This window comes from Lagopus muta, chromosome 20 (genome assembly GCF_023343835.1).
Source record: "Lagopus muta isolate bLagMut1 chromosome 20, bLagMut1 primary, whole genome shotgun sequence".
NCBI classification, from domain to species: Eukaryota; Metazoa; Chordata; class Aves; order Galliformes; family Phasianidae; genus Lagopus; species Lagopus muta.
This window is the reverse complement of record NC_064452.1, coordinates 5,021,171-5,034,763: the sequence shown is the minus strand read 5'-3', so window position 1 is coordinate 5,034,763 and position 13,593 is coordinate 5,021,171. Positions and strand designations below refer to the sequence as shown.

Sequence of the window (13,593 nt, the reverse complement as noted above, 5' to 3'; positions counted from 1 at the left end):
TAGGCCTTGTAAGCCTCTGCCCTGCATTTGTGCGATGCATTAAAAGCAAGTAGAACAGTTCAACAACCACAATGAAAAGACTGAAAAGTGAATAAAAGCTTGTGGTGATTTCTGAAACAGGCAGCAAAGTGGGCATTGGCTGTGAAAATGCTAATGAGCAATGTTATGATACTGTAACATAAACTACCTGCAGACCCAGGAAAGAACCACAGAAAGATCTGACTGGATGCATGGAGAGAATGCTCAGGAGTTAACAGCATGGCTTAAATGGATTCAGCACTTCTGTATGTGACTGCAGAACCTCTCCATCTGTGCAAAATGTGGAGACCATGAACCTGAAGTGTCAGCAGCCAGCCCTACACATTGCAGGTGTGTAGGATGGAAGATTCCTGCTTTCCACAGGGCATCAGCTCTGCAGGTCACAGAACAGCAACAGGGAAAACATAAAATACACCGTGCCTGCTGCTCTGCCTATGGGTTTGACAAGGCTGCCCTCTACTGAGAACAGCCTGGAGAAAGGATTTTGGCCAAAAAAAAATTACAAACCAGAGAAGCAGGAATAGCAAAATGTTTGTGTTGAGTGTGTGCTCTAGAAACTGGGGCAGTGCTGGGAATTCAGGTGTTCTAACTGGGCACTGAGGCTATGCACCCTAAATATCAGCAGTGCAGCCTCTCAGGGCTGGGTGGTTTTGTTTTTGCTTTCAGCAGGCCGGTAGCATCCCAGGAAAAGTGAAGAATAAACATTAACAGAATTCCAGAGCGCAGTTATGAAATACCTAGTGTAATTTCCTGCATTTTGCAATGCTTGATGTTTATTTTTAATGATTACAGCAGAAAAAAAAAAAAGAAAAAAGAAAAAAAAGAGTAAGGAAGAAAGAAAAGCAGCCTCCATCCTAAAGAATCAGCATTAAAAGATTTCACAGGAGGTGCACCCTGCTCTGCCAACCAGAAAAGCTCCAGACTTGCAGTATATGGTTCTCAGACATCAACTCTATCTAAAACACGTAAAAATCAGAAACCCACGCATGCTATCATCTGTCCCCTCCAGACTTGTGAGTTGGAATGATGGGCCATGCATGGCGCTTTGCCCAGAAACCTGAAATCCTCACCCAAAACAGCAGAGCAGGTTACCAGCAAGTGCCATACCCTACTGCCAACATCAGCAGGGCTGGTGAGCCTGCCCTTACACTTGATCCTCACTGAGCATTTCAGTCAACCTCCCCCAAAACTGTACAAATTGGGTACAAAATCATACTCAACAATTAGGAGTTACTACTCGTAGCTTGGAGTTTGCTCCCTTAGCTTAGTGTTCACTACTGGAAGCAGCATGGAAACAGGAATGGCCCATTGCATTGCTCAGCATCAATGCAGTGGATTGCAGAATCTCTGCATCCCAAGCTGCCAACTGTGGGAAGGCGTGTGGGGATTTATTCCACGCTATCCATTGTTTTGGGGGCAAGCACTTTCCTTACAAAATGAAATAAGAGTTGCATCAGGCCTGGTATTGCCAGCCACCCCAGGTGCAGCAAGCAGGTGTGTGAGGGCATAGGGCTGGATGGGGCAACACGGTGCAATCTGTGGTGTGTGTAAGGAGCCCTGGCAGCAGCTCTCAAGTACAACTATCCATCTTCTGTCTCTTGGGAGCTCAAAGCCGTTACGATGTGCACACTGTGCAACAAGGACTGGCCCTGTAAGCTCAATGTTTCCAGTGCTCCACCAGGATGCCTTAACTTTAATGCTGTGTTTTACTTCCACAGGTCTCAGCATTGCTTGGGGAGAGTTTTTCCCCATATTAAAGACTTGCAGAGCGTTCAGAACCTTGGAAGGTACATGGGCTGTGCTGCAAGGTGGTGGCTGCAAGGGTGCTGAGCTGATGGAGCTGCTGCCTTGTTAGGTAAAATGAGGTAGGTAAGATGATTAACCTCGGATCTGGATTTTGACCAAGAACCACTTTGATTATTAATCCATGCCGCTTAACTATTAATTCTGTCAACCTAAGGTTAAATTGGCGTGTTTAATTATTGATTCTCATGGTTCTGTGAACACGGCTAGGATATCTGTCACATGAGACAGGCGGTGGAGTCACCACAGGCATTCAGAGCCATGGAGATGTGGCACTGAGGGCTGTGGGCACGGTGGGCTGGGCTTGGAGATTTGAGATCCAACCTGAATGATTCCATGATAATGAGTGCGTGGGATAAGAACGACCAAGGATCTCAGCCCGTTCAAAAGCCTCGTTCACACATTCCTCCCCTCGCTGCAGCAGACAGAGCGGAGTACCGACCCCAGCTCCCCCCCATCACCGCCCGCCTCCCAACCGTCGCTTCCCGGCAGCCCCTCAGCAAGAGGGCGGCAGCTTCCAGGTAGAGCGACAAGCCGCTCAGCCAATGGCGCTGCATTTTGGCGGCCTACGGACCAATAGGAGCGCGCGCTCTCCGGAGTGTTCTAGAAGGGGCGGGCGAGGAGGCGCGGCTCGTTTCGTTCCCGCCCCATCCCGGCCCGGCCCGGCCTAGCGTGGAGCGGCAGCCATGGCGGTGAAGGCCCTCAACCCCAAAGCCGAGGTGGCTCGCGCCCAGGCCGCCCTGGCGGTGAACATCAGCGCTGCCCGAGGGCTGCAGGACGTACTGCGGACCAACCTGGGCCCTAAGGGCACCATGAAGATGTGAGGAACCTCGCGCGGCTCCTTCAGAGGGTGGGCCGGCCTTCCCGCCATGCGCCTCAGCGCGCGGGCGGCCGTTGGGACCTGAGGGGAGAGCGGGGCTGCGCGGCGGGGAGCGGAGGCGGAGGGCGGGTGTGGGACGGGCGGTGGGCTCGGGGCCGGGGAGGGCCGTTCGGAGGCTCGCTCACCCTCTTCGTGCCGCCCGCAGGCTGGTGTCGGGGGCCGGAGACATCAAGCTGACCAAAGATGGCAACGTGCTGCTGCAGGAAATGGTGAGCGATGGGAGGAGGGGGGCGAGGGGGTGCGGAGCCTGCTTGTGGATGTCCCTGTGAGGCGCTGTGGGGGTTGGGGGCCGACTGCCTTTGTGTGGGATGTGGCACCGTGTGTCTGGTGGGAGGTTAGGCTGAATTGGCTGCTCTATGGGGAGCCTGTTCTGTGCCCACCGCCCTCTGGTGAGGAACCTCCTAACACCCTCCCCAGCACAGATCCCTGCCATTCTCTGACGTACTGTCGCTGTTTGGGTCCCCAAGGGAAAAAGAAGATCTTATTATATAGATTAGCTCAAGAAATTTACTGTTAAAGTCTAAATGTCTTTTGTTGTTAAGTGGGATTATGTGTTGAAACCAGCCAAACTGCCAGGAATCATTGAAACCATCATCTATTCATTAAAAATCTTGGTTAGTTAATTTTAGATTACTTGCTACCTGTACCAGTGCCATAAAGCTTACTATTCAGTTTCTTATTTTTGTTTAGCAAATACAACACCCCACAGCCTCCTTGATAGCAAAAGTAGCAACAGCACAGGATGACATCACTGGAGATGGTACCACCTCAAATGTCTTAATCATTGGAGAGCTGCTGAAGCAGGCAGATCTCTATATTTCTGAGGTATGTGTGCAGCGTTTCTTTTGTAGATGGGCAAGTAAAAAAGCTTCACCTGAGACTGTTCTGCTTTGGTTTTTTGTAGTGTACTTGGTGCTCAAAAACATGGAAATCAAATACGTCTTTCCACTTAAAATGAGCGTGTCACAGAACTTATAAAATGCAGAAAAGCTAAAGAGGACCTAAGGCTTGTTCTGCTTATTTATACTGTAGCTTTTAATAACGTTGTGCCTGATTCATGCTGTTATCTCTGACTGTTTTGTTTGAGTGAAAGCATTTCTTATCTGCATGCTAATGAGGAAATACTCCATGGTAGTAGATGTTTTGGTAGTATAAGTTGGAGAATAGGCATTCATATTGCACAGTGAACACCCAAGTGTGCTTTATAGTTCCCTTGGTTTAAATTCTGTGCTAGAATAACCTGTGCTTTTCCTCTGCATTGGAAGGATTGGCATTCCTTTTATATGTATTCAGAAGGACAGTACATTTTCTTATCACTGTAGTGCGTATGCTTCCTGTTCTGCTTACAGGGAAAGCACTATTTTATCTTACTGTTGTCTGATTATGTCCCTTCTTTTCTCGCATTAGGGCTTGCACCCTAGAATAGTAGCAGAAGGATTTGAGATCGCAAAGGAAAAGGCACTTGAAGTCTTGGAGCAGGTCAAAGTAACCAAGGAAATGGACAGGGAGACCCTTATAGATGTTGCCAAAACGTCCCTTCGTACTAAAGTTCATACTGAACTTGCTGACATCTTAACAGAAGTAAGTGTCCATGCATCTTCATCCCCTTTTTGTGTGTTGTGCTCCAGGTTTTAAGCTGCTGGGGTTATTCCTTTGGCGAGGAGCAGATGGAAGGGTAGATAGAGCTTGCACTTTAGAGTCTGATGGCCCTTCTGGGGATCTCCTCCTCCTCTATTTCAGGCTGTAGTTGATTCTGTTTTGGCTGTCAGAAAACCAGGTGAACCTATTGACCTTCACATGGTGGAGATCATGGAGATGAAGCATAAATCGGAAACTGACACCACGTAAGTAATGAGTCTCCTCAAGCTTCAGTTTAATGGTATCCTGATACTGGAGTAGCCTGGGTTGGTTTTTTGTGTGTGTTTGGGGTTTTGTGCTGTGGTTATTTTTTCTGTTGGAAGAACATGGGTGTCTCAGAGGTGCTGTTGGAAAAATCATTGGGGAGTGAGTGAAAGAAAGGCAGAAATACAAGTTTTAGCCGTGAGTGGTCTTGGCAGCATAAGTTTCCCAGCCACTGAACTTGACATCCTGACAAGATGTTTGAATAGCAAAGAGTAACACTGGCTCAGACTTCAGCTTTGCTGCAGATGGGCACGGTTGTTTGCTTTATAACCATGTGGTACTGTCTGTGTCTTGAGGATGCTTAATATATTTTCAGCTTCTGTGAGACAGTAGTGATCAGTACCTGAAAACTGGCTTGCAGCTGTCTCACTGGGTGTTCTTCATGCCCTTATATTTCACAGTGGCATGGACGAATTCTGCGCTAGCTTTCTTCAGTAGCTATTGCAGTCAGACACCATGCCAGAATAAATTCCCAGTTTACACTCTGGCATGCTTCTGTATGTGAGTGGGCATGCCCTTGGGAGTGGGAAACAAGATCATTCTTTGCTTCTAACTGGAATTCACAGACAGTTCATACTAGATGATTGCACTGCTGGTTATCTCAAGCAGTGTGTGCTTACAGTAAGGGCTGGTCTCTGACCATCTTGACATAGAAAATGCTCATTGATCTTTCAGGCTGATCAGGGGGCTGGTTTTGGATCACGGTGCTCGCCATCCTGACATGAAGAAAAGGGTGGAAGATGCCTATATTCTTACTTGCAACGTGTCTTTAGAGTATGAGAAAACGTGAGTACACAGCACCAGCATGTAAGACACATTTTCTGTTCCTCAATTCCTTTAAGTTGTGCTTGAACAAGTACCAGTAGGGCCGCAGAGATGCTCTTCTGGAGCATGGCAGATAGTGTAGAAGTTGGGGTGGAAAAGGTGGAGCTTCCCTTTTCCAGAAAATGGAAGCAGAGGAAATTAGTAACTGAAATAAAATCTGCATATTAATTTTTAGAATGTTACTGAAAGGATTCTTTCTTCCTTGAGCTGCTTAGCTTTACGACACAGAGGACAGCTAATTTTCTTACTGCTTTTTTTTTTTCCTCTCCAGAGAGGTGAGCACTGGGTTCTTCTATAAAAGTGCAGAAGAGAGAGAGAAACTGGTGAAAGCAGAAAGGAAGTTCATTGAAGACCGAGTGAGCAAAATCATAGACTTGAAAAGAAGAGTTTGTGGTGACTCAGATAAAGGATTTATTGTCATTAACCAGAAGGTGAGATAAAGAGTATAACTAAGTTAGGGAAAATAAGCAGAAATGTTGGCTTTCTTGGCAAGTTTGGTGCTTGACTCGTTTAGTGCAGTGCTTTGCATGCAGATAACTGAATTGAGGTTGATGAACTCACAGTTATGTGCAGTTCCTTCCTGAGATTTCTTTGAGTGCTGAGGAAGAACTTATTAGTGCCAACCTGAGGGGGGATTTGTTTCTTTGTTTTCTGATCTTAATGGTCCCTTCCTTTGTTTCCAGGGAATTGACCCATTTTCCTTGGACGCGCTTGCAAAAGAAGGAATTGTTGCTCTGCGCAGAGCCAAAAGGAGGAACATGGAAAGGTACCCTTTAGGGAGAGAAGGGGTAAATGCCTTGCTCTCCCAGACTGCACAGTGAGTCACATCTGGCTTGAGTCAGCTTTTAAAGGCTGTCAGCCAGAAGTCCTCTTCAGTCTGAATGTTACTAGAGTAACTCAGTGTATTTGATACGAACTGGGAAGTTCAGTACAAGGAGGGATGTAGGAATTGAAGCTGTCTGTGCTCCAGGAGTAAATGCCTCTTCTGGAGAGGCTTAATTCTGTGGGTTTGTTTGTTTGTTTTAGTGAAGAGCTTTCTTATTAAAAGAAACAAAACTGTTGCAAGCCCAGACCTGCAGTATTTTGTGTGCTGAAATACTGCGGTTCGTGTTGGTGACTTCATGTTTTACTTAGTATGAGAGAATTGCTAAGCAGTAAACGAACTCTTTCAGACTGACCCTTGCGTGTGGTGGTACTGCTATGAACTCTGTGGAGGATCTCACTCCTGACTGTCTGGGACATGCAGGTCTTGTCTATGAGTACACACTGGTGAGTACAGCGAGGCTTTTAGTTGAAGCCAAGTTAAATGCTTCTGGTATCGCTTGGCCCCAGGTTTTCTTCTGTATTGATGTGACTGCATGGTGTTTCCTTGCAGTACAGCTCCTAGAATAAGCAGTATGAAGAAATGCAGTAAATGCAGAAATAAGCAGTATGAAGATGGGATTTTAAGCCCCACTGTCTGCCTTATATTTGCTCTTGTCACATTGCTTATTCCTATTGATAGATCCATATTTTAATATCACGAAGTTAAGAACATGAGAGGAAGATTCTGCTAGGTTCTTTCTACTAGACTTTGCTTCTCATCACTTCTTGGGATGTTACTCAGAACTGCATCTGAAAGTGCCCAGTGTTTTTTTTATTCATGTTTGCTTAACATATGTAAGGTGAATAACTAACACTGTTCATAGGGAGAAGAGAAGTACACCTTCATTGAGAAGTGTGACAACCCTCGCTCTGTCACCTTGTTGATCAGGGGACCCAATAAGCACACACTTACACAAATAAAGGATGCAGTAAGAGATGGTCTGCGTGCTGTTAAAAATGCAATTGAGGATGGTAAGTCTCAGCTACAGCTCTCCTCAAAACTGATGACTTGTGTATAAGTTAGCTCTTCAGATTAGAGTAAGTTCTTATTGTGACACCTCCATGTTGCTGCTTTGCCTTGTAGGATGTGTGATTCCAGGGGCAGGTGCACTGGAAGTGGCAGTAGCTAATGCTCTTATTAAGCATAAACCCAGTGTAAAAGGAAGAGCCCAGCTTGGAGTTCAAGCTTTTGCTGATGCTCTCCTCATCATTCCTAAGGTATGAAGACCTCCAGAATAAAGGGACTCTAAAGCACTCTGGGATCCTTAGCATTTTCTGCAGGAGGCCTCTTTACATTAATGTGAAGTAATGTTTTTGTCTCCAAGGTTCTCGCTCAGAACTCTGGTTACGATCCCCAGGAAACACTGGTGAAGGTTCAGGCAGAACACGTAGAATCTGGGCAGCTCATTGGAGTTGACTTGAACACTGGTAAGAGTTTTCTAAAACCAGGGAATCACGTAAAATCAGCTTGGCAGTAAATACAGAGCAGCAAAACAATGCTGCTGAGGGATAGGAGTGTTTCTAGGAGGCCAAAACTATCACAGACCAGCTCTGTGAAGTGTAAGATTGCTCTTACTGCAGAAGGCTCAGCTCTTCATGGAAGGAGGCAATACAGAATGCCTTGGCAGGTGTGCTTTGCTTGTAATGCTTAAATGCAGTGTGTGCACTCTGTACACAGCAAGTAATTTGAATTGTTAAGCAGCAGGATTCCTCCCTTGAATTATGCAGACTGGTTGTTTCAAGATTGTTGTGCCTCTTTCCTAGGTGAGCCAATGGTAGCTGCAGCAGCTGGAATCTGGGACAACTACAATGTCAAAAAGCAGCTACTTCATTCGTGGTAAGTGCTGTGGTGGTTTCACTTCAAATAGGAACGGGTTGACAAGATTGGTAACATGGGTGGAATGAAGGAATCTCTATTAGAGGAAGCTGTCTTGCAGTGTAGGAATAAAGCTGAGTTGTTTGTGCCAAAACAAACGTTGTGTTTATTTACTGTTCCCAGCACGGTGATTGCTAGCAACATTCTCTTGGTGGATGAAATTATGCGAGCTGGAATGTCGTCTCTGAAAGGCTGAATTGGATCTGGTGGTGGTGGTGGTCAGCTCCAGTAGTGCCCTCTGGAATGCCTTCAAGAAGTCCACCTGAAAGTGCTTTTTTGAGCCACGGTGGATTTTCCCAGCAGTGGAAGTCACTGCTGTAACTAGCAGCACCTCTTTGGTAAACGCGGCCACTGAAGATATTAGCAACTATGGAAATATTCGGTTCTAAAACATCAGTTATTTATTTTTAATTTCTCTGAAGTGTACAACTGAAGTTGCTGTCCTTTTTACCCAATAAACTGTTATGTTCTGTGCTTTCTGTGTCCGTTATTGAAAACTTACCCTTCTGTGGACCAAAGTTTTGAGCTTTGTTCAGCACTTTGAGGACAGCGCTGGACCGTGGGCTTGGATTTGTGTTTTCTGGTTGCTGGCTCTGCAGTTGGGCTTTGTGACTGATTCCAGTTCTTGGGGTACAGGGTAGAGTCGTGAAAGTCCTGCTCGATACGCTGCTTCTGGAGTGCAGGGGTCTGTGTGGAATTGGTGCAGAGCATCTCATACAGGTGGGCTATGGCAATAATTTGTTTTTTTCTTGCTCACAAATAAAGCTTTTTAGTTTGTGCGCCTCAGGAACGTTTGAAACGTGTTGCATGTTGTCCTCCTGGCCATAGGTGGCAGCTTAATGCTTTCTGCTGTTGGCAAGCAGAGGCTGTGGACGCTGCAGGAGATGCAGGCAGAGTGCTGTGTTCAGACAAAGCCTAGCAAGCAGGGAGTTGTGCAGCACGAGCAGGCTGCTGCTGTCCTACGTGATTTTTGTCTAATCCTCATCTTGTTGGCGTTATCAGACTTGGGACTCAGAATGTTTATCCTGCTTATACTGAGCCAGTATGAGGAAAGGAGATGTTGGGTTGTGAGGGGATGAATACAGGATGGACTCAAGTGCTGAAATCTGTGGAGCAACATTAGTAGGGCTGGGTGCCCCAGCCCTGTGGTTGTTCTGGCTGCAGGGTGGGAGCGGCTGGAGCTGCTGCCCTGAAGTGGGGCTGAGAAAGGGAACGACCCCAGGGAAGGTATCTAGATCCCGTGCAGCCCTACGGTGGGGCTGAAGGCGGTTCGTTTGCCTCCTTTCGGTACTCTGTACCAGCTTTATGTCAGGGCGGCGTGACTGGAACGAGTGACCTTTTTAAAACCAGATGTGCACATAAAGCGCATCTGGTGGTGTGGGTTTGTCAGTAGCCCGGGTAACAGGAGGTTTTTCATACATGGAGATGAAATATCAACATTTACGTGCAATGTAAAGCATCCCTTTTCTTTAAAACGAAAAAGCACGCGTGCTGTAATTGGAAAGCACATGCAGTAGGCGTGGTGTGGGGGAAGTGCATCCCTTCCCCCGGAAACATTTCCCCACCCTGAAGCTCTTCTGGGTCAGAGCCCTGCGGTTCCGCTGCTGATGCGTTTTGCTCTTGGCGCTGCCGGTGCTGCTCGGCTTTGTTCCCAGGGCGATGCACAGAGCGGCGCTGCTTTGCTGCTGCGTGCTGGGCTGCAGCTGTGCTCTGCTGGGTGAGCTGAGAGCGCTGCTGCTTCAGCTCGCACCGCTGTCTGGCTTCCTGCATCCCCCTGCAGGAGCAGAACTATATAAATGCAAATTGCAGTCGCTTGTTACATTGCAGTGTGTATCCAGCATATGAAGTGGCTTTTTTTATTTTTATTTTTTTGGCAAATAAGGAATGCTGCGTTGTGCTTTTAGGTTTACCCGTTAATGTTTGTACCGACTGCTTCACTTTCAGCGTTTGGAAACGATGAGCACATGGTGCAGCTGCCCGGGGGGAAGTTCCAGATGGGCTCCAGCTCCACGCAGAGCAGAGATGAGGAGGGGCCCATCCGGGAGGTGACAGTGAAGCCCTTTGCTATTGACAAGTTCCCTGTTACCAACAGGGACTTCAGGTGAGGTGCTATCGCGGGGCTGCTGGTGCAGCTCTTGGAAAACTCTGCCATGGGTGTCTGAGCGTGTTGTGTTTGTGCCAGGGAGTTTGTTAGAGAAAAGAAATACAAAACTGAAGCGGAAGCGTTTGGCTGGAGCTTTGTCTTTGAGGATTTCGTATCAGAAGAGCTGAAAAAAAAAGTCACCCAAAAACTGGAGGTAAATCTGAAGCCTGGAGGGAGATCAAGAGGTTTCAGTAGGTGTGGGTGGCATTGTGGGGGCTGCTCAGCGATGGGGGAGGTGGTGATTGCCCAGGGAGTGTGGAGTCCCCATCCCTGGAGGTGTTCCAGAACTGTGCAGAGGTGGCACTGAGGGATGTGTTTAATGGGCACGGTGGGGTGGGCTTGGGGATCTAAGAGGTCTTTTCCAACCTTAATCATTCTGTGATTTACAATAACCCGGATCAAACAGTTCCCAGCCTACCACATCCTCCTCTTTCCATGCACTGTTGTAGGATGACTGAAGGGTCTCTGGGGAGGGGGGCAGTATGGCTTTAATCCGATGTTGCTTTTTTTCCCAGTCTGCTCCTTGGTGGCTGCCAGTTGAGAAAGCTTTTTGGCGACAGGTGGGTGTGAAGCAGGCACAGTGGTGAGTTCTTTCTTAAAACCAAGCGGAAAATAGCATCTGTTTCCTCTGTGCAGGCTCCCCACCTTGCTCTGTTCAATCCTTTCTCTTGGTGATTAATGAAACTGATGAAGATCACTGCAATTTACAGCCTGCAGGTCCTGGCTCTGGCATCGCAGACAGATTGGAGCACCCAGTGCTGCACGTGAGCTGGAACGACGCGCAGGCGTTCTGCAGTTGGAAGGGAAAAAGGCTCCCAGCTGAGGAGGAGTGGGAGTTTGCTGCCCGGGGAGGCCTGGAGCGTAAGTAGGCACCCCCTCCCTGCTCACATCCAGTGGCTTTCTATCATAGCATATCCAGAGTTGGAAGGAGCCATTTCAACCTGGAAATAAATAGGATAAACAGTAGCTTAATGTGCTTCCCTCAGCAAAGCACTAAATGCCATCTGGTGGGTGTACAGGAGCTGATATATAAGCTGAGCAGAAAACAGCAGCCACAACGAATGAGAGAGGATCCTTGGATAACTGCTCACTTCTTCTTCAACAGAAAGGCTGTATCCCTGGGGAAACAAATTCCAGCCAAACCGGACCAACCTGTGGCAGGTGAGCTCACACCAGCTGTCCTGGTCGCACTGGGCAGTGGTCAGCTGGGGATTTGGGCACATAGCACTTGGTTGTGAGGTACTGCAGAGCTCCTGGGGGTTGTCCACAGTGTTCCCAAGGGAGCAGATGGAGCCCAGTGCCCCTGGGAGACTGGGATTTCACTTCTCCCAAAAAACGACACGTTTTTTTGCAGAAATGATTATTTTTCCCCTAGGATAACGTGAGATGGTTGATCACCTCTCTTGGACACAAATGCAATGTGCCAAGTTAATCTGCAGTGAAGAGTTATTTGCATTGTTTAAGTGCAGTTGGGCTTTATATACTTTTTTTTTGTAAGAAGCAGGACTTTCCTTCTCTGCAGTTGGTCTTTGCTTAATGTCATCTTTCCTCACCCAGGGTGACTTCCCAAGGGGGGACAGGGCTGAGGATGGCTATCACGGTGTGTCCCCGGTGGCAGCATTCTCACCTCAGAACAATTATGGTATGGAGAGGCATCACTGCCCAGCTCTTTGGGTACAATCTACTCACCATTCAACGCTAATTATAAACCCTGTCGTTGTAGCAGAGTTTCAAATGTGAAATGGGATCTCAGCAGCATCTTGACAGTGTGAGCCCAGTGAAAGTGTTGTTACTGCAGCTGATGTACAGCTGGAGCACTTCACTGTGCCATCCCACGCCCATTAGCAGGCAGTTATTCTGCATTTCCATGGGATTTATTTGAAAATCCCAGGTGTGTTGGAGGGCAGCAAGTGCCATTCCCTCCTGGGGGTGGAAAATGGTGGGGGCATTTAAGATAAGACAGTTATTCAGCAGTTGTCCAGCTGCTGCTAGGGGCTGGTTAGCAGTACAGCAAGGAGCTTCTTGTTCTGCTGGGATCTTTCTGGGATGTTAAAGCCCCATCTCCCCATGCACAAAAGTGTTTTTGCAACCCCATAATCCTAATATGTGTAGATGTGGCACAGCGGGATGTGGTCAGTGGGCACGATGGGGTGGAGTTGGACTTCATGATCTTGGAGATCAACAGTAATGATTCTGTGGGAACCTTCTGTCTCAGGAATCTATGACCTGCTGGGGAACACCTGGGAGTGGACGGCCTCACAGTACAAACCACCAGGCCGTCCCCAGCCACACGCTGAGGCGATGCGTGTGCTGAGAGGGGCCTCATGGATCGACACCGTGGATGGGTCTGCAAACCACCGGGCCTGCATCACTACCAGGTCAGTGCCAGTACTGCTTGTGCTTTCTTCTTCAGCTGTGTAAGAAGGGGTTACTTTGTTCCTATCTAGATTTGTTGAGAAGCATTTAGGAAAACACTACAGATATTGCTAAAAATTCTAATGCTGTAAATTCATTCCTAATTCCTTGTCAAATAATTTGTTTTCCATCAAGTGCTTATAACTGAATGCCTTTCTAAAACTTAGGTAAGTGGGAGCATGTTACACAGGGTTGCATTCACCAGTCTGAGCACTAACCATGCAGGACTCCTAACTGGGTATCTTTCCCAGGATGGGGAACACACCAGACTCAGCCTCCGACAACCTCAGCTTCCGCTGTGCTGCCGACATCCCGAGTCACACAACTAAGAGCAGCAGAACCAAACCTGAGCTCTGAGGAGGGCACCTGGCACGACCTGAGGGTAGTTTCTCCTGTGGAGATGGACAGTAATCCCCAGAAACCATTTTCATTAAACCAGTGAAGTTTTTAAAAAAAAAATTAATAGTTTTAGCCTAAAACTCATTTCTGCATGTCTGGGTGCTGAGCAGCAATTACAGACAACAGGCATTTTGTCTCTAATGGCCCACGGGTGCTGCGGACATTACATGTCTCCTTCTGGTGTGTCTGCAGCAATCAAAGGGCTGTTTGTGTGAGTCCAACCCCAAATCTGATGGCACAGGAGCCCTGGGCACAGTGGGTTGAGGACAGCCTGCCAGGCACTGCTCGTCTCCTAAGTCCAGCAAAGAGGCTGTGGATGCCCCATCCCTGGAGGTGTTCAAGGCCAGGTTGGATGGGGCCCTGGGCAGCCTGGTTTAGTATTAAATGGGGAGGTTGGTGGCCCTGCCTGTGGCAGCAGGTTGGAGATTCGTGATCCTTGAGATCCCT

The 13,593-nt window shown here is 47.7% G+C and overlaps 2 protein-coding genes and 2 non-coding genes across 5 annotated transcripts; all 4 read left to right on the top strand.

Moving 5' to 3' along the window:
• On the top strand, window positions 1–8,663 carry CCT6A (chaperonin containing TCP1 subunit 6A). 2 transcript variants are annotated; one of them, XM_048966490.1, is made up of 16 exons: window positions 1–49; window positions 194–369; window positions 1,758–1,904; window positions 2,868–2,931; window positions 3,413–3,547; window positions 4,130–4,303; window positions 4,463–4,566; window positions 5,300–5,410; window positions 5,721–5,880; window positions 6,133–6,215; window positions 6,622–6,718; window positions 7,138–7,285; window positions 7,398–7,531; window positions 7,639–7,741; window positions 8,078–8,150; window positions 8,313–8,663. In XM_048966490.1, the coding sequence occupies exons 3-16, from the start codon at window positions 1,900–1,902 to the stop codon at window positions 8,383–8,385; spliced, it is 1,464 nt and encodes a 487-aa protein (XP_048822447.1). In that variant the 5' UTR covers window positions 1–49; window positions 194–369; window positions 1,758–1,899; the 3' UTR covers window positions 8,386–8,663. The 2 variants fall into 2 exon arrangements, with proteins under 2 accessions (XP_048822447.1, XP_048822446.1); XM_048966489.1 differs by lacking the exons at window positions 1–49; window positions 194–369; window positions 1,758–1,904 and adding an exon at window positions 2,135–2,662.
• On the top strand, window positions 3,899–4,030 carry LOC125703200 (small nucleolar RNA SNORA22). The gene has a single exon (XR_007380790.1). It is a non-coding gene; the product is annotated as a small nucleolar RNA SNORA22 (small nucleolar RNA).
• LOC125703199 (small nucleolar RNA SNORA15) lies at window positions 5,028–5,158 on the top strand. Its single transcript, XR_007380789.1, has one exon. It is a non-coding gene; the product is annotated as a small nucleolar RNA SNORA15 (small nucleolar RNA).
• A 1,099-nt stretch (window positions 8,664–9,762) lies between the features above and the next one.
• Window positions 9,763–13,408, top strand: SUMF2 (sulfatase modifying factor 2). The gene is made up of 9 exons (XM_048966867.1): window positions 9,763–9,906; window positions 10,134–10,290; window positions 10,372–10,486; window positions 10,848–10,892; window positions 11,043–11,193; window positions 11,438–11,493; window positions 11,890–11,974; window positions 12,548–12,710; window positions 12,999–13,408. The coding sequence occupies exons 1-9, from the start codon at window positions 9,849–9,851 to the stop codon at window positions 13,102–13,104; spliced, it is 936 nt and encodes a 311-aa protein (XP_048822824.1). The 5' UTR covers window positions 9,763–9,848; the 3' UTR covers window positions 13,105–13,408.
• The last annotated feature ends 185 nt before the right edge of the window (window positions 13,409–13,593 follow it).